A 26,926-nucleotide genomic window follows, 5' to 3' on the forward strand; every position below is an offset into this window, starting at 1 on the left:
GTCACAGTATGTAGTTCTGGTCCGTTCACTGATCTGTTTGTACATCCACTTTTTTGGGAATAGTTTATTTTAGTTATCAGCTGCTGCAGAGCCAACAGAGGGAGGAGGAGATATACTGCTGAAGACAGGAACCAATGAAAGGAAACGTATTTCTATTTAGAAATTAGCCAAAAGGTTGAAACTTTACTGAACTTAAACAAAATTTCACCTACAGGCAATAAGGATGGAACATGACAAAGCCCTTTTACCATCCCTGACTTCCCTCAGTTTTGCCATTTCCGGCAAAGTGCAAAATAAATGGCTCCACTGAACAGAATACTATGTAAATACTTGTAGTAGAAACCCTGGAGCAGTGTTGTAGATGTTCTGGTGGTTGGGAGGAAGAATTCTGTTCCCTTTGTATCTCTGTGAAAGTCACATATACAGATCCCATTTAGCTGAGATTGGAATTGGGTGACAAGGATTTCCCTCTTAGTGAGGGAAAGGGTTTTCAGCTTAATATAATTTAAATGCAAGGGTAGCTGTTAACTATTAGCTTTTCTTCTTTTATCCTGTGTAATTTGGACTGCTACTTCAGGAAGCTCTTACACAAACTAGTGTTTTGAAGTTAAAGTATTTGCTGCTACCACTTGTCCAGTGAAAATGCCTAGAAGCTCTTGATTTTGCCAACAGATAACGAAGAGGGAACACAGGCCCATTAAGTTATAGTTTGTTCTGAATAGAAAAGCTCCCTGACTGCCTTACAGTATTTAAAATCTATGAGAAATGGATAAGACTAATTTTCTTCTTACATTATTTTTTAAATACAAATTATGCTTCTCCTACCTCCTTTTATTGCTGATTTTTACAGAGCTGTATCATTGTTTATTAATTATTACTGGATTGGACAAAAGGAAAGACAAGGGAGAAAGATAATATTTTAAATCTTTTGAAAATGATTTTATTTTCCAAGGTAAGAAACTCTCTTAAAAGGGCTATTTTATAGATGGATATAGATTAGAATCTTGCCAGTCCACACTGACTGCGGGAGGGAGAGAGGGGGAGTGCAGCTTAATGAGGTTTGAGAACCAGTGAGTCAGCGTGGTGGTGGTTGTACACTGGAGCTGGAAGGTGTAATTTCCAGCTCAATTAAACATACAAGCTAGCGCTCTCAAAGTGGCAGTGTAGCTGCAGCTGCACAGGCGGTGGGATGCGCTAGCTACCTCGAGTACAGTCCTATCTGAAATCTGAGGCACAACTGTTAGCCATGCAGCCACAGTTACACTGTTATTTTAGTGCACTAGATGGATCAGAGCACAGGTATGCCTACCCAAGTTGGAAATTACACCTCCAGCTCTAGTGTACACGTACCCACAGTGACATCATGCTGCCTACAAGCCAAGTAGGTTGGCTGCACCCTTATGCTACTCTACCCCAGGAGTCACAGATGCTTACAGTGGTTGCTCTTTCTCTTGTTTGGAAGGGAAAAGGGAGAGGGTGAATGCTATAAGAACATCACTATTCTGGGCTTCAGTAAAGTAACAACTGGAAAATCTTGCAATGTGGATTAGTAGTTTACATTATGATTAGTCAGTTTCCATATATGCCTTTTAAAAACTTTAAAATATGAATTAATGTAATGTTTTTAAATACTCATTAGTGTAATCACATATTTCCAATCAATATATGCCCTTCTCAAGCATTCATATGATGACTGTATGTTCACTTTAATGTGTGTTCCTTATATACTGTAAAAAGTCACAAGTACAATGCACATCTGTGTTCTTTGCTTTGGTGTTGCAGGGATTGAGGAATATAGTAAATTTTACTGGAGGTTCTATTCTTCGCTTTGTAAAGTGAGTAAAGTTTGGAAGGTATTTGATGTGTCTAAATATATTAATTTACCAAAAGAGTAAACTAAATCCATCATATGTTTATGTAGTTTCTTCTTTATCTGTCAATATACAGTTTATGGTTCTTTCCTATAATTTGAGACAGGCTTTTGAGAGTATAGAGTGCACGTAAGTAGAAGATTATTTTTCCTCAGTCTAATGCAGGCTTTGCCGTCATTGTAAATATGGATATCAGGGCTCTCTTATTTGCGCATATTTTTAGCCATCCATTTAACTGTAAACGTGGTTGGTACTTGTGACATACATCTGTTAATTATAATAATTTCTTGGACTATCACCGTGGTACCTAAGCACTATTGCCAATAACCTCACCGCCACATTTAAGACTGTCTGAGACATTTTAACCAACTTTATTTCTCATTTACTTCTCACATGATGCTAAGGTTGTTCTGAGGTGGTTGCTACTTTCCTCAGAGAAAATGTCTTATTTTACGTACTTCTATTGTTCCCGTATTTTTTCCCGTCTAATAAAAATTGCTCTTCCTACATTCACACATGTGATGGGAACAAGATGTTCAGAGCATTTATTGAAGGTGCTGATGAAACAAAACATTGTTATGAGTAAATAATAATAATAAAGTCCTTCCTGTTGTGCAACAGATAAGTTTAGTTTTCACCACCTGTGGTGTCTGGGGAACAGCTGTGGGAATAGAACTGATGAGACAGACATTCAAGTATGGGAAATGATTTTAATTCATGCTGACTTCTAGGCTCAGGGAATAATTTTTGGGGCCTAAAATTAAATGTTTTAAACAGACTTGTAATTGGGTATGCACATTCTTTCCAGAGTGCTCTCTACCAAATTTCCTTGGAAGGTAACCTATGTGTTTTTCCTCTTTGGTATTCACTAATCTAAACCAACTTGCTTCTGTATCCTGGAGTCTCAGCATACCCAGGGTTTTAGTGTAGATCTTAACTCTTAGGTGAGAAGGGTGGATTGCTATCATTGTTACATGCCCCATGCAAATATCTTCTTCCTCTTGAGCTGTATTTCAATCTCTATTAGCAAGGGAACGCTGAAGCAAGATACTGTTAGATCCCTAGGGAGTTCAGTAAGTGTTTCAGCACAGGAAGTGAGATGTGTGTAGCTGAGAAATCAAATAGTTTTGCCTCTTGCTGGGTCACATTTGAATGTCAAACACATTAGATGTGATGTAAAACACAAGGCGTTGAATGAAGCGATGGTCTGTGGTCCTGGATGGCACCCTGGGGCTTTTAATAGCCTTACTCCCCTTATCATGGAGTGCAGAAAAGTTGCATCCTCAAGTGTGTCATTTGCATAAGAATGACAGGATGTGATGGGACAAATGAAGATTAATGAGATGATGTGATGTCAGCGTAGCCTATTGTTTTTAGATTGATGATGATCTGGATTTCATCAGTGTTGAGAAGCTGGGAATGGGCGACAGGGGATGGATCACTTGATGATTATCTGTTCTGTTCATTCCCTCTGGGGCACCTGGCATTGGCCACTGTTGGAAGACAGGATACTGGGCTAGGTGGACCTGTGGTCTGACCCAGTATGGCCATTCTTATGTTCTTATGCTTTAGAGCAGTATAAAACTGAAATTGTAGTGATGCACAAATAATGCAATGAATGCCAAAGAACTGGGAGTTGATACATGCTTTTTTAAAAACTGTAAACAGCCTGGAAGAATATAGGTTCAAATATAAGATATCTTACATGCTGCTCATGAGTATGCTCTAAATATGCCAGTACAGAGGAATATTTTCCTCCTTTTTGTATTTTTATTTAGCCCTAAAAACTTTTTTACCGAAAACATTGGGACCAAATTATTCTTTGGAGTAGCTTTACCACCCAGGGTTAAATTTATCTCATTTAGTTAAAAAACAACATGGGGACGCAACCCACTGTTACGATCACGTGAACAAATAAAACTGCAGCATGTGTTGTCCTCAAAAACTGCCAACAGTGAGGAAATGGAATGAAACTCTTTCCCCACAATCCTGTTTGATCTTGCGTGGTTTTTAGAGGGTCTCTTTTGGTCAGAGGGTTCATAGAGTGGTTTACAAAGTTGGTCTGACCCTCAAAATGTTGATCACTCAGTAGCTATGGGACAGCTCTAATTCAAAGTGGTTTAGTTTGATGAAAATAAAAAGTACATTATATGGCGGTTTGGCAGAATCAGTAAAGAAATTTTAATTTCTGGCCTGCGGCAAAAGAAAATAATCTTTCCTCTTTAGAAACTTCAAAGTTCTGCCTTTCTCAAGGCTTATGGAAGAAATTCAAATATTTAGGTTTGCAGTTTTACGAGTTAAAGGAAATAAAGAATCTTGCAGATTTATTAGTTATTGTCTGGAAGTGTGTGTGTGTGTGTGTGTGTGTGTGTGTGTGTTGTTAAAGCAGGTGATACTGTAAGCATGTTTACCAGTCAGATTTGCTGGCATAAATTACAGTTCCTACCACAATATACTCATTTATTTGTGTATTTGCCTATTTGGTGACTTAAGGGCCTGTCTTGTACTCTTCATCTTGATCACACACAAATGTCTCGTTTATGTAATGGCTTCAACATGATAGGATTACAGTTGCCCTGGGTACAAAGAAAAGCTGAGCTTGGCTTTGTACTTTGTGCATTCTACACCTGGCACCCCCTATTTTGATGGGGATGGAATCATAAAGGAGAATTTCAGGTTTCATTTAAAATAAAAATTTTAGTCCTATTCTTTACAGAGAGTCTTGAAAACGTAATGTAAGCCGACGGCTAAGGTTGAAACGATGAAGTTATACTTGACTTCTGTAGGATTCTGGGGGAATCTAAAGATTCTGCCTAATGACGCCCTTACACACAGGATTGGATGAAAGGGTAGGCACTATAGCCTAATGCTCAGGGCCCCAATGTTTACAGTGATGTGGCTACATCAGAATGTAAACTTACTTTTTATTTTCTAAAGATAAGTTTCTAGTCTTCATGATCATGATGAAAACCTTGGTAACGTGAACCAAGTGAAACTGATGCAGCGAGGCCTACTGTGAGCCTGAAAAATAACTGAGAGCTGCTGCCTTCATTTAATATAACTAAGGCCCTACCAAATTCCATTTTGGTCAATTTCATGGTCACAGGATTTTAAAAATCGTAAATTTCATGACCTTCAGCTATTTAAATCTGAAATTTCAGGGTATTGTAACTGTAGGGGTCCTGACCCAAAAAGGATTTGTGGAGGGGCTGCAAGGTTACTGTGTGTGTGTGTGTGTGTGTGTGTGCGGTACTGCTATGCTTACTTCTGCACTGCTGTTGGTGGCGATGCTGCCTTCAGAGCTGGGTGGCCAGAGTGTGTCGGTTGTTGGCCAGGAGCCCAGCTCTGAAGGCAGAGGGGCCGCCAGCAGCAGCCCAGAAGTAAGGATGGCATGGTATGGTATTGCCACCCTTACTTGTGTGCTGCTGCCTGCAGAGCTGGGCTGTCAATCATCGGCCACCAGTCTCCAGCTGCCAGCTCTGAAGTCAGCAGCGCACAAGTAAGGGTGGCATGGTATGGTATTGCCACCTTTACTTGTGTGCTGCTGGTGGCAGGGTGCTGCCTTCCGAGCTGGGCACCTGGCCATCAGTCACCACTCTCTGGCCCCCCAGCTCGGAAGGCAGCGAAGAAGTACGGATGACAATACTATGATCTCCCCCCGCCCCCCCAATAACCTTGTGACAACCCCTTCCCCCCTCCCCCCCCCCCCGCAACTCCCTTTTGGTCAGGACCCCCAATTTGAGAAACACTAGTCTCCCCCATGAAATCTATGTAGTATAGGGTAAAAGCACACAAAAGACCAAATTTCACAGTCTGATTTCATGTGTTTTTCATGGCCATGAATTTGGTAGCACCCTATATATAACCGTAATAAGGCCCACTGCTTGGGAATCCCTCAGCACCATCCATTCAGAGAATTCTGTGTGAAGAGAAGGAGATAAGTGCAGCCTCTTCAGGCCCCCATTAAAGCAGATATCTCAGTAGCCAGAGTGTAAGTATTGCAGGCGTGGTCCCCCATGCTGTTACTCTCTCCCTCTCTTGGGTAAGATGGAATTCCTGTTGCCCCCCTGTTACTCCTGTATGGCTGTTGGTGTGTGGGGAGGGTCCCTACTGCTGCTCCTGGGAGTCAGCAGTCTGACCTAGTGATCAGAGACACGGCCTGGCCTCAGGGTCAGGAAGCAGGAATCAATCCAAGGGTCAGAGTCAGGGGTCCGAGCTGGAGCCAGTAACTGTAGCCAAAGGTGAGAGCCAGAGTCAGAAGTTGGGCAAGGGGAGCAGGACTGGGGTGGGCTAGAACAGGGCAGGAACAGACTGCGGCAGGATGGGAACAAGGTTGGGAACGAGGGAGGCACAGGAGTGATTGCAGCTGCCGGGTGTAAGCATTGAACAGTCAACAAGCCTAAATGTAGACCTGTTGGCTCCTTTCAGCCATTTGTGCAGGCTGGCCAATCAGGCAATTCTGCTGCAGCCCAGTTGGGCTCATTAACGTGCCTGAGGGCTGAACCGACAAGGCCCAGCTCAACTAAGGGAGCTCAACCCAATAGTTCCTGAAACTGAGAAGAGTAGGGAGCTGCTGTTGCGAGGCCGGCCATTCATGTGGTTCGAAGCAGGACGGTCCTGCTTTTGTGCAGTCAGTGCCCTGTCTGGTACAGGTATAAAACTGAACGTGGTCTTGTCTGGTATGCACAAGGATGCCATGTTGAAGAGTATGCTACTCAGCCCCTGCTGGTGTGACCTCATGCACTGTGCTTGTGATGTCATGCTGGCGGGGGTGGGACTGTGTGCTCTTCCAAATGGCATCCTTTGTGGACCATAGCCTTGCATGCACAGTGCGTGTGAGGTCATGCCAGCAGGGGTGGGGTGGCATGCTCTTCTAAATGGCATCCTCCATGTGGTGTGACCTCGCATGCACTCGGGGAGTGTTGGTGTCATGCAGGAAGGGGCAGGCTTATGCCATTCCCAGAAGTACCAGAATGTCTAGTATTCTGGGTACGCATCAGTAGCCACCCTAGCTGTCATCCTTGCCTCTCTGAGAGGGAAATGGACCTCCTGTCACTGTCACAGGGGACCATATTTTGTGGTATGCTTAGGGCCCTGGATTGCCTAAATCTGGCCATTCCTGCACACAGTTTTTTAAAATTGTAAAATGTGTCCGTGAAGTTTGGCATGTATCTCAACCAATCATCTTGTTAACTTTTCTGAGAATATATAGGCCGGCCTCTGCCAACTGGTGTGACAGGAATTGGTTACTTTTAGAGGGAGGCAGTGTGGCAAGGCTTAATGGTTGCAGAGTGTTTTCAGATATTTGAATGAAAAGTGGTAGTAAAGTGAAATATGTTTATACCCTTAGTTTGGCACTGTGTACTTGCCTTATCTGAAAAGTTTTAATAGCCTTATTTTCAACTTTCTGGGGAATGAAATTGATTTTTTTTTTAAAGTTTGCAAACCCTTTAGACCAACTGATACTGAACAGCTGACACCAGTCTTCAGGGGGGCTTCATAGGGGTTGTTATGTCACTAGCATATGGCATGCTGGGATGTCATTCACAATGGGAACCAGAGTCTAAACACAAAAACTATGCACCCTCACCCCCAAAAGTGATTATTTTTAAAAAATTATTTAATACCTTTTTGCTATTTGGGGGCATTTAACTTATTCTACAAAAAGAAGAACAGGAGGACTTGTGGCACCTTAGAGACTAACAAATTTATTAGAGCATAAGCTTTCGTGGACTATAGCCCACTTCTTCGGATGCATATAGAATGGAACATATATTGAGGAGATATATATACACACATACAGAGAGCATAAACAGGTGGGAGTTGTCTTACCACCTCTGAGAGGCCAATTAATATGTCAGGATTAAATACATTTTGTAGGTCACCCTTTCAATCAGACAGCAATGAATGCTTACATCATTTTGCCCAGGTGCAGCATGGTTCTTTGAAATAACTGAAGATATAAAATTTCTTTTGAAGGTAAGATTGTTCTGCAGCGTATAATAAATTTTAAGAAAATGAAGCTCTAGGGAGAGACATCAAAATACATACTGTGGAAGAGAGTATCAAATATTAAGAATTTATTTGTTTCAAAATCTTGGCACACTCACAAGTTCCTTTCTCTTCTCTCTATTCCCGTTTGCTTTCTATGGTATTAGTTTTAGTCAATCTTGTTTTACATGACATTCTCGGCAACCATGAGCAGCACTATACTCTGAGAGTGGCTATTTCTTAAGAGGTGTTACATTGCCATAGTTAATAATGGATGTTGATTTATTTAGGTGTTAAAGAGTGTGCCAAGATTATCTGTAGAATTAAAACTGAAGAAGCGAGAGAAGGATTTAAAGTTGTTTCAGAAAAATGGTCTGCCAAACTTGAAATGAATGTCAATTTGAGGAAATATTGGTTCATCCCATCTAACCATGAAAGCATGTACATACTGGATGAACACAGCTGCTTACACAATTAAGCTGCAATTCTACAGATTGGCCAGATGGCCTCTTCAGCCCATGCAAAGTCCCACTAACCCACATAAGACTGTGCGGTTGCAGTGACATTTGGTTTCCACAGGAACATGTGATATTTTTATTCAAATCAGGAATTGTATGTTGAGATTCACTGAAGTATTTAAGTTGTTACCAGTGGAAACTTTGTTTTCGTACAAGTATGGCTAATAAATATTTCCAGGTGTGCAAAAGTGATTTTTGTTTCTAACTATTTGATTGTCAGAGTGTGGAGAGCTGAGCAGTAAATCAGCCTTAAGGCTGCTAAAATATAACCCTCCCCAAACCTCACTGGTGACAGTTGAAGAGCATGGTGACTTTTTCACTTAAGATTTATTAGTTACCTGAAAAGAGAGGGTGGAGGTAAAACTTGTTGGGCTGCATATTTTCTCTTTTAAGAGATATAATATAACTCTAAGATAAATTGGCTTTATTTTGTCTGTGAAAACATGCATCCAGATAATGCATGTAAAATATACATACAGATAATAGTTTGAATTCATGGAGAACAGAAAAGTAAATATGCATGCTCTTATGCTTTATAACAGATAACATTCCTTACATTGAAGCAGTCATGTATTTTAGCATTGCTAATACTTCCTTAATCTTTTGCACAATACATGGTGGAGAGCTAATTTGCAGCTATCAAATCCTTTCTAGGAGTAGGTAACAAACATTTTTATTTCATCTGGAAAAGTGCAAAGGAGTAAATTTGCTCTCATAAATACCTTTCATCCTGCCAAGTGAAGGGCACAATGTGTGACAAAGACCCAAAATAATTATTCATTCAGGAAACTTAAAATGCTGTGGGATTAATTCCTTCAATGGAAATAACTCTTTCTGCAACCTCAGTTCAGTGATTTGTGATGTAAATGATTTTTCCCCAATAAAATTAAAGGGGACACCAAATTTGTGTGGAACACAAGTAATTTAGGGACTGAAATGAACCATGTTCCTTGAAGTGAGGTGCTCTTGAAAGGTACATATACACTGGTGTAAAACTGGAGTTACTGTGGATTTATTGAGTGTTATTTTTTTTAAGGAGTTTCGTAATGCTGTAAGTTATTTTTTTTTGTGTGCAGACTGGGAGGGGTTAGTTAATTTTTCATTGTGATTATAGTGGCAATATAAAAGCTTTATTTCAAGTAACTTCAGTTTCTTGAACTGAGTTTAACATACCTACAAAGTTAATGGTAAGCAACTACAGTCTTTTTTCCTGCATGGATATATAATAATGTAGTTTTACAGTTTTAGTAACTTGGGAACTAAAACAGTAGGATACATATATACTTTAGCTTTCTCCTCCTCCCCTCTCCCTCTCACTTCATCATCATTATAGTACGTTTCTTTTAGGGTAAGAGTACAGATTAACAGCTTTTTTCCAGAGCCATGTCAACGTGGTGCCATGGATCAGTTAGTATGGTAGAATGCTGTGTGAATGGTCAGAGCCTTGATCACATTTAATCTGGGATGTTGAGTTTTGTGGCAAAAAGGTTCAACTTCAGCAAGATTTGTTTCACAATCTGTCTATTAGATGGCATAAGTCTTTTTATCTGATAAGCTTCATTGGCTAGAGATAACGAGTTGAGCAAGAAGATCAGGAGTACTTGTGGCACCTTAGAGACTAACAAATTTATTAGAGCATAAGCTTTCGTGGGCTACAGCTCACTTCTTCAGATGCATAGAGTGGAACACACAGACTGAAGATATTTATACATACAGAGAACATGAAAAGGTGGAAGTACGCATACTAATTGTAAGAGGCCAATCAATTGAGATGAGCTATCAGTAGCAGCAGAAGAAAAAACTTTGAAGTGATAATCGAGATGACCCAAAGAAGGTGTGAGGAGAAGTTAACATGGGGAGGGGGGGGAAATTCAATTAGTGTAATGACCCAACCATTCCCAGTCTCTGTTTAGGCCTAAGTTAATTGTGTCTAATTTGCATATTAATTTGAGTTCAGCAGTCTCTCTTTGGAGTCTGTTGTTGAAGTTTTTTTGTTGTAAAACTGACACCTTCAAGACACTGAGCAATTAGAGAGGTTGAAGTGTTCTCCCACTGGTTTTTGAATGTTATGATTCCTGATGTCAGATTTGTGTCCATTTATTCTTTTGCATAGAGACTGTCCAGTTTGGCCAATGTACATGGCAGAGGGGCATTGCTGGCACATGATGGCATATATCACGTTGGTAGATGTGCAGGTGAACGAGCCCCTGATGGTGTGGCTGACATGGTTAGGTCCTATGATGGTGTCACTTGAATAGATATGTGGACAGAGCTGGCATCGGGCTTTGTTGCAACGATAGGTTCCTGGGTTAGTGTTTTTCTTGTATGGTGTGCGGTTGCTGGTGAGTATTTGCTTAAGGTTGGGAGGCTGTCTGTAAGCGAGGACTGGTCTGTCTCCCAAGATCTGTGAGAGTGAGGGATCATCTTTCAGGATAGGTTGTAGATCTTTGATGATGCGCTGGAGAGGTTTCAGTTGGAGGCTGAAAGTGGCGGCTAGTGGTGTTCTGTTATTTTCTTTGTTGGGCCTGTCCTGTAGTAGGTGGCTTCTGGGTACTCTTCTGGCTCTGTCAATCTGTTTTTTCACTTCAGCAGGTGGGTATTGTAGGTTTAAGAATGCTTGATAGAGATCTTGTAGGTGTTTATCTCTGTCTGAGGGATTGGAGCAAATGCGGTTGTATCTTAGAGCTTGGCTGTAGACAATGGATCATGTGGTGTGTCCTGGATGGAAGCTGGAGGCATGTAGGTAAGTATAGTGGTCAGTGGATTTCCGGTATAGGGTGGTGTTTATGTGACCATCGCTTATTAGCACAGTAGTGTCTAGGAAATGGACCGCTTGTGTGGATTGGTCTAGGCTGAGGTTGATGGTGGGATGGAAATTGTTAAAATCATGATGGAATTCATTGAGGGCTTCTTTTCCATGGGTCCAGATGATGAAGATACCATCAATGTAGCGCAAGTAGAGTAGGGGCGTTAGGAAACGAGAGCTAAGGAAGCGTTGTTCTAAGTCAGCCATAAAGATGTTAGCATACTGTGATGCGATGCGGGTACCTATAGCAGTGCCGCTGACTTGAAGGTATATATTGTCCCCAAATGTGAAATAGTTGTGGGTGAGGACAGTTCCAGAGAGACTTGATTTTTTTAAATATTTATTGGAAAATGAAGTTGAAACAAATGTTATCACAGGCCTGGTAGGTCAGAGAAGATGTACAAAGAAGGGTACAGTAGCGCAAATTGTGGTAGTTGGGTTGTAGCCACAAACACGCTTAGGGCTCAGTTTTCAGTTGGGCTTCTGCCCAGCTTCCCTTTTTGTGGATTCAAAATATACACTATGTTTATATTTGCAAACAAAAAAACTACATTAAAAGAACATTATCAAGTTTGCAAAATCAAGCTCTCAAAAGTTAGGAAATGTTTTTTTTAGGAACAAGGTTATGAAAGTTAGGAAATGCCTGCGCGCAAAAAAGACACATCCCTGACACACATGCCACCCTCGGCTCTGCCAAATTTCAAGTCCCTTCTCCAAAGCATGGGGACAGGAGAGCTTTTCAAAGAAAAGGTCTCTGCAATTCTTTAGCCCGGACAAAAACAATGAATTTTCCTTAGCCTTATTCTTGGAAATGGCTGAACCATTTTTGCTTAGAATTTCCAGAAATAATTAGCCTGAGGAAGAAGCGTGAGATGAAAAACTTGAGCCCAAAAGATTAAAATTTGGCAAAGTTATAAGCCCCTGGAAAGGGTCTTCTTATGGGAAGTGTCGGTGTTGGACAAACTTAATAGGCAGTATTTCCAGCCCTGCCTGCAATACAGCACTTAAAGTAAACTTGGAACTCACAGTGAAACAGAATGTCCTGAATTGTTTCAGTGCCCTACAGAGAGAATATTTTAATAATAGTTAAAACAGATTTCCAGTTACAAAGATGATGACTTATGGGGGTGGGAGGGCGGTGATGAATTCATTATAAAATTTCCCTACATATTAGCACAATATAAGGCACTGATTTTAATCTTTGTTTATAAAATCCTACAACCCTAAACAAAATAAATCCAATATTTCCTTATCAGTGATGTGGAAGAAAGATCCTGTTTCCTTCACTGAAAATGAACCTCAGGATATTTTATTATACCAGTGGGAAAGTATTTATTATACTGGATTTTGGTTTAACAAAAATTCTTTCCTTTCTTGTGAGTTGTTTGTACCTCTAGAGTGCTCTAGAATGTTATCTTAACTCATTGTTAATGTGCATGGTTCTATGACCAGTGTGTGCTGTCTTTCCCCATATTGTGGCATCAGTTGTACTATTTCTTGGCACTGATGAGTATCTCTCTTGCTAAATATTAAAATGTTTGCTTGCATTGTATTTCTAAATAATTTAAACCTAAAATTGAATTTCTTCTACCTCCACCAACCAGTAATTCAGATAAGATATATGTGCAATTTTCCCACTGATATCCACATTTTAATGTGTAACTGAAATTTTTAAAAGAGCAGTGTTTGAGATTTTGGTTGGCAAAGTGATTTGAAATGAATAGACCTTTCATGCATCCAGGGCCGGCTCCAGGCACCAGCCTGGCAAGCAGGTGCTTGGGGCGGCCACTCCGGAGAGGGGCGGCACGTCCAGGTATTCGGCGGCAATTCGGCGGACGGTCCCTCACTCCCACTCGGAGCGAAGGACCTCCCGTCGAATTGCTGCCGCAGATCGTGATCGCGACTTTTTTTTTTTTTTTTTGGCTGCTTGGAGCGGCCAAAACCCTGGAGCCGGCCCTGCATGCATCACTACTTAACTTTTTCCCAAAGAGTTGGATACTGGCGTTAATAGAGTATAGAAAGCAAACAAATAAATAGGGGAGTTTCCTGATGGAACACTGTGTTAGCTCTCCAGCAGGCTACAATCTTCACTGACTTATGGAGACCTGCATAGGAATAAAATCTTTTCTTTAATGAAATCTAGTAGCAGGTGTAGTGCCATCCAAGACATTGCTAAGAGAAAGGAAGGCAGTTTCTCTGGTTAGCGTGCTCTGAGGTAAGTACGTACAGCTAAGCATTTTATTAACTGTTAGCTCTTTCAGTCACAGGTTCATAGATGAGCCGGAAGGAGACCACTATGATCTGCTCTGACCTCCTGCATAACTAATGAAGGCCCTTGAATTTCTCCAAATGATAAGTTGTCTGAGTCTTTGAAGCATTAATACTTATATGTTTATTATGAAGCCCGCAATCCAAACCCCACCACAGTGCTCAGGGTGAAAAGTTAATATGTTGTAAAAATATATTGTAGCAATCCCCACCCTCTGAAATTCAAACAGAGTAAAACAAACAAGGTGTTCCTATACAAAATGAAGGGAAGAAGGGAATGGGGATTGGAATGATTTAATATGGACCATAGGTTCTGAGGGACGATGATGGTGAATGCTCATACTGCTGCCACCACTGCTGCCTCCTTTGGCAAATACCAAGAGTAAACAGATCTTTGCCAATCGAGATTCCTACAGGATCCTCCCGTGATATTTTCAGATGGGGAGAGAAAAGTATCTGCCTAGAAAGTAGTAGTTATAAGTAGAACTAAAATTGTTGCTATTTTTATGTTCAGTTTTACTCAAAAAGGCTGACTGGTGTTCTGATGCAACTATGCAGTTAGTAGATGTTTCTATATTCAGTAGTGCAACACTTTGACTTAGAGTAGATTCTGAACTGAGCATAGACTGAATTTGTGAAAGTTAGTGATACCTATAACTGAAAATTTGGAATTGTTTTGGTTTGAGGCGGGTGGAGAAAGATGAATTTGAAGGATATTTAACGTCTTCATTTTTATCATAAACTGAAACAGCTGTATTGTAATTGTGTATGTGCTTTTTTGTTTATAAAGCAGTATTCAGTTAAAATAATTGGATACCAAACTTCTCAGCTAGAATAGGCTTCCAGAGTGTGTCAGTGGTCAGTTGCATAAGAGTTTAGATGCTGTACTGCCGTGCTAAGGTGAAAATGCAGTCTGTGTTCATTGCTGAACAAAGTTATCCCTATGTTATTTCACAGTAGTGAAAAATAAAGTGGTAAATCTGGCTTGCTATTGATCTTATTTTTTTTAAGCAACTGGATGATTCGCCGAACTAACGGTTGAAGAATATGTTCTATTACAGAGCCGAATTTTACAATGTTAATATTAGAAATGCAATCTTGGCTTATTAACTACATCAACTCTCTATAGCATTGTTAAGGATTTAGAAGGATTGATATTTTATAGAGAAAAATAGACACGACACAAAGGATCTGCATTATGCGACAAGATACAAGTATTATAGAAGACTCTTATATGTATTCGTCTCCCTACATAAGTCCTGCCAGGACATGCTCCTGTCTAGAAGCAGACTCAGACAAGCAGTTGGCCCAACAATACTAGAGAAGGCAACATACAGTTTATAATGAACTTTTACAGTTCGGATTGTTTTGCACCGTTGCACTTTGATACAGAAAAATAAAAGGAACAGAGCAATGAGCATGACAATGGTCACACCATGTCTGAGCATCAGTCATGGGCAGGATAGATGAGCTACAAGTCTAGATATTGGTATCTGCATGAAATTAAGACATGTGAACAGCTGTAGGAGAAGCTGGAGAATTTCACAAGCTGGTTCCCAGTGGACTCAGAAACCTTTTTCTTTTTTGGTGTGTCATCTTACATTTTCCTCTAGCACTTTTAAAAATTTGTAAATGTTTAGGCAAAATAAACACAATTATTTCAAAGAGGAACAAAAAAAATCTTTTATATATATAAGATAAAAAAACAGAATTCCTAGAAGAAGTTAAATCAGGCATCATATTATCAATCTCATCTAATACTCAGCGTTGTCTAGAGGGCTGCAAGAGCATGTTTGGCTAATAAAGGGATGTATAGCAATACTATTTATTATTTATGATTTGCATTACAATAGCACCTTGAAGTCCCCAATCAGGGCCCCTTGTATTATGTACTCTACAGACTGGAATAGAAGAAAGGTGCTACATGCCAAGTTTTTGTTTCATTCATCTATTGCATCTTGCAATAAACCAGTGGGTTAAGGTAGTGAGGAGAAAGGTAACAGTGAATCAAGCAAGTTTTGAACAATAACCTGTAGTTGCAGTACATCGCTTTCCAGCTAGTACTGAAAAGGGGGAATCTGGAAGAAAACTTTTGTTGTACTTGATTTCTTTGCTAGTAGATAGCAGGATATGTTGAAAAATGCTGAATGAAACACAAAGAAGATAAATGATAATGATAAAGCAAATGGAGATGTTTCTTGGAGGAGAGGGTGTGAATTAAATCACAAATAGCTCAACTTTATTTCAGGAGTTATTTTTTAGTGAATGTTTTCTGCACAGGCCACAGATCAAGAAGAGACAACATTAGCCAGTCTGCAAGACAAGTCTTATTCCATGACTTAATAAGTGAGCATGTGGCATATGTAAGCAAGAACACACGCCAGGGTGTGTTCATCAGTCAACACACAAGGTGTGCGTAATTGGCAAGCATACACCCTGAAACATGTTACTGCACTTATAATATGACCATTTAATTTACTTTTATGAAGGCACGTAGTACTCTGTGCTGGGTTGCAAAAAGCTTTCATTTTTTAGAACTGTGTACTGTATTTTCACACACATAATTTAAGTGAGTTAAAGATTTAAATGCCAGTTTTAGTTTTTAAGTACTTTTCTTTTCAGGTACCTAAGCTGTTATGCCATCATTCTGTGATGATGATGCCATGCCCTGAGTGGATGGGAGGAAATACAGATGCTGCTTTCATTCAAAATTTCCCCCTACTGTTCCCCATTTTTCTCACTTCTCTGAGATGCCCCTCCACTTCTGGGGCAAAGAAGCCCAATTCTCAAAACACTTTGCATGTAGACCTGACACTCCACTAGGAAACATTGACATCAAAGGACATGCTCCTTTCACAGTGGCATTGCTACATACCTGCAGCACGACTGTATGACTCTTGTTTCTGGTGATTAATGTATAAGAAAAACTGGGTTCATTCTAACTTTCAGATCCAGGTTACGTTTGCAGGTCTTATAGTGTGGAAGAACATTTGTCGTGTAAACTGAGCAGATTTTAACTGGAAGATGCTGAGATTCAAATATAGAAACCCACAGTACCATTTGAACAGTGATATTTCAGAACAGAACCGTATTTTAACAGGCTTTGACAGCTACTCACCACTTATCTGCTATGGAATGAGAGCAGAAACAGCTGGAGTAGCTAGGAAAAGCTAGATTGGATATTTTAATCTTTAAACAATATTTTTTAATATAAGTTTTTGTAAATAGTACTGTTTTTAAAATGGAAAATTAGAAAAGCATTGCAATTCATAGAAATGGATCTTTTCCTTGTACCAGTACTGCTACAAAAGAGTTGATCATTCTGACTCTTGAGCAGACTTGGACTGTCTTGAACCCAAGCTCAAGTCTTTTTTCCTTTTCTCAAAAGCCACTGATTCAGTTGGTCTCCAGTCCTGCAAACATTTATGTGTGTGCTGAGCTTTAAAGTTAAATGTGTCTAAATGTTTGCAGAATCAGGGCTTTAAGGACCAGAAAACATGACTCCTATTAGCATCTGATGAACCATAATTTGTTTTTGTTGCAGCCACTAACTGGGCTAAAACAGTATCTTCTTTTAGAACTTGTAAGCACCTTGGGTATTAACATAGTTCTCCTGTGTCAGTGTGATGACCCTTTTTCCTTTCCCCCTCTCCTGGTACTGCCAATGTGAGGAAAGAACTGCGGCTTTGCTTAGGAACAATCTGGTAAGAAAGAATTTTTTAAAAAGAGAGAGATGCTGGCTGGCCATCCTCGAAACAGGTGATGGTGAAAGGAAACCAAATAGAAAAAGCATTCACAACATCAGGGTTTCCTCGCCTCCCCCCCCTCCCCCCCCCCACATACACACACTAAGCACTTGTCTACACACATAAATTGTACCACTTTAACTATACTGATCTAGTTAAAGCTGCTCAGCCCCCTAGTGTGGATAGTTATACCAATATAAAACTGCCTTATACTGGTAAATAGCTATTCCCGTATGGGGAGGGGAATATACTATTCTATATAGGCATAAGCTATACTGGTACAAGGCACATTTACACTGCTATAACTGCATTCACCCTAGTGATTAATTGGTATAATTGTTTCTGTATAAAATCACATCCTTAAACAAAATAGTTACCTAGGTATAAAAACTATGTGTAGACAAGACCAGAACTAAATAGTAGCAGCTTCAGAGGGGCTAGTCAGTATCCATGACTCAGCTGTGTACTTGTGAGTTTATCCCCTTCAGAAAACCTAATTGATCGGGTATCTGTTGTTTGGAGGAAAGGGAGTTACAAAACATGAGGATTTTGAAAATAATTTGTTGTGACATTTATTTGTTCTAAATACATTTATAAAATAAAACCAGGTGGAAAGGAAAACTTAAAATAACATGAAATATTCTTACAGTATTTCTGCAACAAGTGAATCTGTGTCATTTTTCCATCCAAAGAGTTATAAAGTTAGTCGAAAGCTAATTTTTGCTTCCTTGCTTTCAGAGATTTCTTTGGTTATAGTCCTTAGCTGCAATTTTAACTTCATTTTCTTTTTTCTTTCTCTAAGGAGCTGTTGTGCATGTTTTCACTATTTCTTGCCACTGTTTTTGCTGCACACGTATGTCTCAATAATCCTCTCATGAAAACACACAAGATTATTTGTTTGTTTTGTTTACATAGAATCGTAAATGTACCTTATCTGAAAAATCACAATAAAGGGAAGTCAGATAACCTAATATTTATTAGTTTGTTGTGTTTTAATTTGAAGCTTTAATACCTCCATTACAGCTCTGTCACATATCCTATTCTACCAACTGCTAAGAAAGGAAACATGAGTATTTCTAAAGTTTTTCATGCACATCTCACTGACTCCTGTAGTTGAAGAAACGTAGGATCAGCAGATGGCAGTCAAACCAAAGTTCAATCTGTTAGCTTGCTTAAGGTTTCAAAAGGCTACGCATATAAGAGTCTAGAGAGAGATAGACAGACACAATGGCTGATGATTAGTGCCAGAGAGGGTGTTCTTACAAATTGGTAAGAAAATATTGGTTTGTCAAACATTAGAAAAGAAGAGCTTTAATTCCTGCCCATCTGAGATTTGTATTTTAGATCTTCATAGTTAGGAAGCTCTTGTAGTTTTTGGCTGCAGCTGTGAATGTGTTTTTGAAAAGTACAAAAATTGGTGATTGGTTTGCAAATATGCAGGTCTGTTACCACCCCTCTTTTACCAGGCATCTCACTTGTGTACTAAAAATTCTTTAAGTTTAAAGATGTCTGCTTTCTCTATAGTTGCTAGGAAGAGATTTGTGTTTGTGCTGAAGTCTCTTTAACACTTTTTAATCAGTTAATTTTTTTTATGGGAACCATACTTTTCTGCTAATGTCAATGAATGAGTGTAGTAAAGTACAAAAAACAAACAAAAATTGTCCTTCTAATTATGCTGTTTTGTAGAATCCCAGCTAAGTGGTTAAATAGTTCAGTGGGATATGGTATTTTTATTTGCTTCCTGTCATAAGCCATTGCAACAGTTGCTGCTTTGTATCCCAAACATGGCTACATTTCAGTGGCCGATGGAGTGATTTCCTATATTTACATCCCTTTTCTATTTCATGGCTGTGGTCAGGCTTAATTAGCCAAAATGTAGACCCATTAACAAAAGGCACTGCAGTATCATTAAATATTAATATTTACTTTATTGTTGTTATAAATCCATGTCTGTTTTTCAAAGACATGTTAAATTTACTCACCCTTGCCATGCCACATCCTTACCCACACCTTTCTTTCACTTGAAAACTAGTCTTGATTTTTAAATTACACTGTTTGGTTATTTGGCTTCAGTTCTGGCTCAGTTGTATAGTCTACTTTTAAAAAAATCTGTGGGGAAATACTGTACGTTTTATCATGAGATGTGAAGTGTGCACTAAAAATAGACTCATCTCCCCTAAGGGGTTAATTTTGTGCTATTAACTGAAGAGCAGAGTTTACACTAAGCATTATTTAACATATACTGGTGGTATTACTGTACTTCCTGTTTTGTATTCACAATAATAGGTTTGTAAAGAGCTGCCTTTGTGTAAATTCCTCACTGACATTCTAGGCAAGTATATTCATGTCTTGAAGTAAGCACGGAAGAATAATGTGTTGGAACACTGCTAAAGAAGGAAATCTCTTTGTGTTTCATAAATGATACTCCGAAAGCACTTTAAGAATAATTTTTTAAAATGTCAGCTACGCATTTGTTTTGTTTCCTTGCTTTTTTTATTCTGGCTTGAATTGGTTCTGAAACGCATAAAAAAAAATCATGATGATCAACAAGAAACTGTCTCTGTAGTGAAATGGATTGTAAGACTGGCACTGTTTTGTAATGCAAGAGCAGATTCACTCAATAACGTGTGTATTAGAGAGTTTGAAAGTTTGAGAATAAATATGTGTACCATAACTGGATGAAATACTTTCCTGGTATATTTATTAATCCAGTTTAAGGTTGCTGGTTAAATAAATGGGTTTGGAGTTTTTTTTACCCCCTAAAACCCCGTGTCCAGTTTTTTTGTTTGAAATGGTTATCTAATTACCAAGATACTTATGATGACCAAAACTGGCATCACAACGGAAAGTGTCTAAACTAATTAGGTTTTGTTAGCAAAAGCCATTTTCTAATGCCTACTGACCATCTGGTTATTTTTTAAATGTATTTTGAGTCTCTAGGGAAGTAGAGAGATGTTACAGATAAAGGCACTAGGAACATTTTAAACATTTATTTTGGAAAGTAATTAAGTGTCCTTTAGTGTGGAGGCCAAGGGATTAAAAATCCCGTGGTAAAGCTTTGCATATTGTACTCTCTTGCCTTAATAAGGTTCAATCACAGAATAATTTTGGAGAGAGAGTTCCTTTCATACTGTCTGTGCTCTTTACGACTTACATAAGTAGACAAGTTGTACCACTTTAACTATGCCAGCATAGTTAAAGCAGTACAATCACCCTCGTGTGGATGCAGTTATATTGGCATAAAGCTGCTTAGGGAGCCCTCTCCCACTCTTAGCAGCACGAGTATACTAGAATACACCTGTACACTTTGCACTGGTAAATGATTACACAAGGTGCATGACAGTGGTAATTTGGACTTTCTGTGTAGCGGTGGCTTACGAGAGCAGCCTAATGGCAGTGAGTGTTTTGTATTTTTATTTCTAAACTACAAAACTGTATATCCCAGTATGAAAGGGTATAATATAAAAGTACTAGTATTACCAATAGATGTGAAAGCAACAGAGGGGTATGAGAGTGGGAATGTATTGGGTGTGGGGAATGAGTGAAAACTCTAAATATTGTATTATGTAAAGAAACCGGCTAAAATCTTCTAAAATTACCTCCCCTGCTACTTACTGAGAGGACTTTGGATATACTGGTTAGCCCTGCTCTCCTTCCAAAATATTCCAGAAACTTTGAATGATAGAGAGGCAGGATCTTTTGCAACTGTTGATGTTTCATCAAAATTTGAAGGGAGCAGAGTTTTGATCATAGCTATATAAATAGATTAAGGAGGTTTTTATCTGTCCCAGAATTTCAGTCTATTTAAATTTGATGTCAAAGATGTTGCTGCCTTTTGATGAAATTTTGCTAAAATCAAAATCTTCCTTGAACCCTGCCAAACTGAATTATTTAGATCAATGCCATGCATATATTTTATGACTTGAATAATGAATTCCTGGGCTTCCGTAGTCCTGAAAGAATAGTGTTGGATACAGGTGCTTTGGATGATGATGAAAGGATTCTGAGAATAGATGGATATAAACTGGCCGTGGGGAAGTTCAGGCTTGAAATTAGACGAAGGTTTCTGACCGTCAGAGGGGTGAAATATTGGAACGGCCTTCCGAGGGAAACGGTGGGGGCGACGGACCTGTCTGGTTTTAAGATTAAGCTAGATAAGTTTATGGAGGGAATGGTTTAATGGTAAAACATAGTAGCCAAGGAAAACCAAGCAATGGTACGTAAATAGTATAATGGCCAACAGGGGTCAGGCTAGAGACTCTTGCCTACATGCTCGGGGTCTTACTGATCGCCATATTTGGGGTTGGGAAGGAATTTTCCTCCAGGGTAGATTGGCTGAGCCTCTGGAGGTTTTTCGCCTTCCTCCTCAGCATGGGGCAGGGATCACTAGCAGGAGGGTCTCTGCCGATTGAAGTCACTGAAACACAGGATTGGGGACTTCAACGGCAGAGTCCAGGGAAGGGTTTTGTGGCCTGCAGCATGCAGGGGGTCAGACCAGATGATCATAATGGTTCCTTCTGACCTTAAAGTCTATGAGTCTATGAGTCTATAATATTTCAAATAGTAATAGGAACATTTGTGCTATAGCAGGGTTTGCATGGTACTTTACAAACATAGAGGAAGACAGACTGCCTTTGTTTGGGAGTGTTGGTGCAGATTTGAGTGCCTTGAATGCAGGTCTTAGAGGCATTCTGCCTGTGGAGAAAAAAGGCAAAATATGTGCAAGGGTGTTAGAAAACCGTGCTCATATTAGCCACTTACATCTCCTTTTAAGAGGAGCAATGTCCATCCATCTCCCCTACCCTCAGCCCTGGCATCAGCATCTAAGCACTAGCTGTTACGTAGGAGATCCCCTGCCTCATCCCCAAACTACATAACACCATTTAGAGTGTAGAACACAGCTGGCCATTTTAGCAACTGCCCCACAGCTCCACCTTCAACGCAGGGGTACAAACACTACCATTCTAGCTTCCTCCTGCAAGGGTGGGAAAAGGCTTCCTGAACCTGCCGTCTCCCTCCACTGTGTGGTTGTGCGAAAAGCAGCCATAATCTAGCCCTAACTAGAGAGAGATGTCACCACAGCACGGCAAGGGGAAAGGATGGGTGGAGGGGAGAAGGCAAAGCAAAGGGAAAGGACATTACCTTTTTTTTTTTTTTTTTTTTTCCTTTTTCAGTGATGTCTCCATTTTGTAACACTGCTTTTTATATCAACACTATATGCATAGGTTAGACCTGGGAGTGTCTGCAGGAAGTTTCCAAATGAGGGGGTTAGTAGAGGAAAGAAATCCAAAAGAGTGGGATTTAAAAGAGAGAGAAAAAGTAACATGAGGATTAACAGAATAGTATTGTCGCTGCTGGTGTGGGTTATAAGATTTATGTAGAACTTTATGATGATACTCCTGTTGAATCAGTTCTTTTTTTAAATATTTACTCCAATATTATGTGAATGATATCAAAGGTCTATAAATGGTTAAATTAGCCCTTTAATAGTTCTTATATTTGACGATTATCCAAATTATGCTGTGACTGAAAACAAATGCAATTTGTTTAAAAAAAAAAAAATCCACCAACCAACAAGCTAAACAAATGTACCTGCATATTAGTTCATTCTACTGTTCCACTTAACTTTACATTGTTTTTACTTTTTCTATCCTTTCGGTTCTATGACAAATTTTATGGAGAACGATAATTTAAGAGCAACTACTGTATAATTAAACTTTTTAAGGCAGAGACATGACACTTCAGCAGCAAAATGTATGTATCTTGTCACGGGTTATACTTTGTTTTCTTTGTTTTTTATTAGCTTTTGCCATGTAATATGTACACACAAGTGTTCTCCATTATCAGATCACTGTTTTGTTAGAACAGAGACAATCTAGATGAAAAGCACTAGTGAATCTATAACTACCAGAGCAGTTCAAAGACTATTTCTCCTTCAAATTCAAAATACTAGATATATTATTGCACTTTTACCAGTCAGATTTTTTAGCAAATATAATTTAATTTTGTAAATTACTTGTAAATACTATAGAAAAGAAGTTTCTGTTCTTTCGTTCTTTGTTTGACTTCAGTTTTCAACTGTTCTTTAAATTACATTTTAAGGAAGCAGTATGTTTAATCCTTGAAATAATCGTCATCCTGTTCTCTAGTCTGAAAGGAAGGGGAAAAATATAGGGAATTTCCTCTTCAGATACTCTAGTTTCCTGCTTTTTCTATAAGATAATGTTTCCTAGAGTAATGTCAACTAGTGAAAGGTTAACAGTAGCAATTTTGTATGTACAGTACATAGTTTGAGAGGAAATTTGAAATCAGTTTCTACTTTTGCAAATGTTCCTGTGCCTAGGACAACAGAAACTGTCATAATTTTAGAACTAAATAGTTCCCGTACAGTAGTATAAAAGAACGCCTTTAATTTTGCTAGTAAAGTAAGTGAGAAGTTGCACAAGGTCACTTCTGGCAAAAACCCAGGTGATCTATCAGATCTCCTCTAATTAGTCACATAGCCTTTCAGAAAAAAAACGTGCCTCACCTGTGCATTTGGTTTTGTTGTCTGTAACCAGGAGATCCCACTCTCTGCTTAAAAGCCAGGAGTAGAAACCAGGATGTCTAATTCTTAATATTCTTCTGTTGTCTAGCAAATAGTTGCGTAAGCCACTGGCATGTTATGGCCCCACACATGTCTTGTCCTCATAGAGAATAATGGTCTGCTGTTGCCAATTGCTTATCTTGCTCAAGTGGACGAGGTCAGTGCTGTTGATCTATTATTATTACTATTTGTGTTACCATAGTGTGTAGGAGCCCTAGTTATGGACCAGGACCCCATTGGGTTAGATACTGTAAAAACACAGACTAAAAAAACGGGTCCATGCCCCAAAGAGCTTGAGGTCTTGGGTTCTCACATGGCTGATGTCCCATTCCAAGGATCAGTATTGTTTCAGATGATGGAATTCCGCCCCCCTCCCCCACCCTTTTTTTCTTTTTCTTTTCAGTTTGCTTTTAAAAAGCCTAGAAAATTACATACAAAAATATGCTTTAAAAAAGGTAAGGTTGCGAAGTCCAGTATCAGAAGTTAGGAAATGCTTGAATTAAGGCCACCTGTGCAACCTTAATTTGACCCTTTTGTACATATGCATTATGATAGTGTCTTTGATTTCATGATCACATACTATTTGTTCTACAGGATTACTTAAGAATGAATGTAGCTCAATGAAAATATTGTCTTCATGTGCAGCAACAGTCAAAAAGCATATAAAATGTTAAGCTGAATTAGGAACAGAATAGAAAACAGTTTTACATAAATCAATAGTATGCCTTCACCTGGAATGCTCTGGTCAGCTCTAGTCACCTCCTCTCAAAAAGAATATTGTGGGAATGGAGCAGGTTCAGAGATGAGCAATGAGAGTGATTGGGGCATGGAAGAGAGATTATAAACACTGAGGCTATTTACCGTGGATAGATGAGTAAGAGGAGATGAATGTGTACAAAATAATGAATGCTCTGCATTTATGGAATAAGAAGGGAGACTGGGAATGTGTATTCATCATTTCTTCTAATACAAGAGCAAGGAGACACTACATTAAATTGAAAGCTGGCAAATTCAAAACCAGTGAAAGGAAGTACTTTTTCACAGAAGGCACAATTAACTTATAGAAATTATTGCTATGGAATATTGATTAGGCCAGTAGCTTAGCAGGGTTCCAAAAATGATTTGACATCTATATGCATAACAAGACTATTCAGAATTATAATAAAAAAAATTAAAATAAGTTTTGAAACTGATATAAATACTTCAGGGCATAAGCCAACCTCTTATAAATAGAACTAGGATGAAACTTTTAAAGACCTATTTATTTCAGAATCATTAAGTAGATTGGATAGGTGCATGCCCATGAGCATACTGTGCCCTGTTTGAATGAAGAGAAAGGTCTGGGATTATTATCAACTAGGAAATACAAATATTTACATGTTATCTTTGTCAAAAAGAAGTTGCCAAATGAGATGTAATAGTTAAGACTTCATTTTAGTCATGGGTATTTTTAGTAAAAGTCATGGACAGGTCATGGGTGATAAACAAAAATTCATTGCCCGTGACCTATCCATGACTTTTACTAAAAATACCCATAAATAAAACTTGGGTCGGGGCCTGCGAGTGCTGAGGGGTGGGGGGCCGGGGGTGCCACGGGTGCTGGAGGAGGTGGCCCAGGGGACCCTGCTGGTGGGGCGCCTGGTCAGCATGGCCGGGACCCCTGCTGTTGCTGGGCGGGGTGGGCCGAGGCATGTGGCCAGGGCCCCTGCTGTTGCTGGGTGTGTGTGCCAGGCAACGGCACGCAGCCAGGACCCCCCTGTTGCTGGGGGGGTGGTTGGCGGGGCTCCCTACCCAGCTCTGCATCCCTGCAGCTCCTAGGCAGCTGAGGGGTCAGGGGCCTCGGCAGGCTGCTTCCACCACAAGCACTGGCCCTGTCGTAGCTCCCATTGACCGGGAACCGCAGCCAATGGGAACTGCGGAGGCAGGGGCTGCAGGTTCGAGCAGTATGTGACGCGGAGCTTCCCCACCCCCCAGCTCCTTCTGCAGCTCCTAGGCAGTGGGCTGTGGGAGCCAGGGAGCCCCCTATCCCTAGGTAAGCACCCCCCTCCCAGTCCCCTGCCCTTTCCCGCACACTCAAACTGCTGCTGCTGGGGCAGCCCCTGAGCCAGCACCAGCCGCTGCAGAAGTCACGGAGGTCACGGAAAGTGACCTCCATGACAGACTCGCAGCCTTAATTATGGTAGAAGACCGATCAGAACACTTTAAGTAAATATTGAATAATGAGACTATTCCTGCAGTGCTGAGTGCAGGATTTTCTATTCAGAAGCAATTCTTGTTTACATAAGCCTATACAAAAATAAATGTTATAGTGTTGTTCATATAAAAATACCACAGAATGCTTTCTTGCCGTTTATTGTTAGTGCATGCAAATATCAGTAAGCTAGAGAATATAGTATATTCCACTAATAATGTAGGAATTACAAATCTAAATACACTTTAGACTGTATAGGGAAGTACTTTCTTTCCTAGGATGGGAATTTTCTCTCCTAGAGAAAGTGACTGTAGCTATCTTTTTTTTTTCTTTTCTTTATTACTTTTTGTGTGTTCAGCTACTGTATAAAGGTGATCATCGAAATGGTTTAAAAAAAAAAAAACATTTGTGCCCTTTTTTGCTTCTTTATGTTACATGAAGACCTGAAAGCAAAAATATTTTTCCTCCTTTCAAGTATCAGAAGCGTGTGTCTGACTGACCTGGTGTTGCGGGAGGACATCTAGACTATCCCAGATTATATATGTTGTGGGTCTTACTCTCACTCTTAATTAAAGGGAGCTCAGGAGTTGAATTTTAACATAGACATTCTCCAAGATAGTCATTAGCCATTGTAGTTAAATAGCTATTGACAAATCATAATAGTGGAGTTATAAATGGTCTTTCACTTTCTTGCACTGTCATGGCACGATTTCACAAATTGCTGTCATTATATCAGAATTTCTAATGAACAGGAAAAGCAGAAACCACTCCCTACCTTCATACATACTTGGACATTTTCAAATAGCAATACTAGCAAAATGCAAATAATGAACACTGAATTATGTACATCTGCTCAATTGCTAGACTGAGATCTAATTCTCGGTGTTTTAGAATATAATTCTTCGTGTCTTAGTGCTACTTATTAACCTTTACCTCAGCTTTAATATTA

General features: G+C 39.6%; 1 protein-coding gene across 5 annotated transcripts in view; it reads left to right on the forward strand.

Moving 5' to 3' along the window:
• AFG2A (AFG2 AAA ATPase homolog A) overlaps positions 1-26,926 on the forward strand; it is a 292,859-nt gene that overhangs the window by 96,560 nt on the left and 169,373 nt on the right. Inside the window, exon 15 of one of the 5 annotated variants that reach the window (XM_065596351.1) lies at positions 13,448-14,437. The exons of 3 other annotated variants lie outside the window; for them this stretch is intronic. In XM_065596351.1, the coding sequence (XP_065452423.1) occupies positions 13,448-13,465 (18 nt within the window). In that variant the 3' untranslated portion in view covers positions 13,466-14,437. Of the gene's footprint in view, positions 1-850; positions 887-13,447; positions 14,438-26,926 lie in introns of those variants that run through there. One more of the 5 variants, XM_065596350.1, reaches the window with a different exon arrangement.

Source organism: Chrysemys picta, chromosome 5 (genome assembly GCF_011386835.1).
Source record: "Chrysemys picta bellii isolate R12L10 chromosome 5, ASM1138683v2, whole genome shotgun sequence".
Lineage (NCBI taxonomy): Eukaryota > Metazoa > Chordata > Testudines > Emydidae > Chrysemys > Chrysemys picta.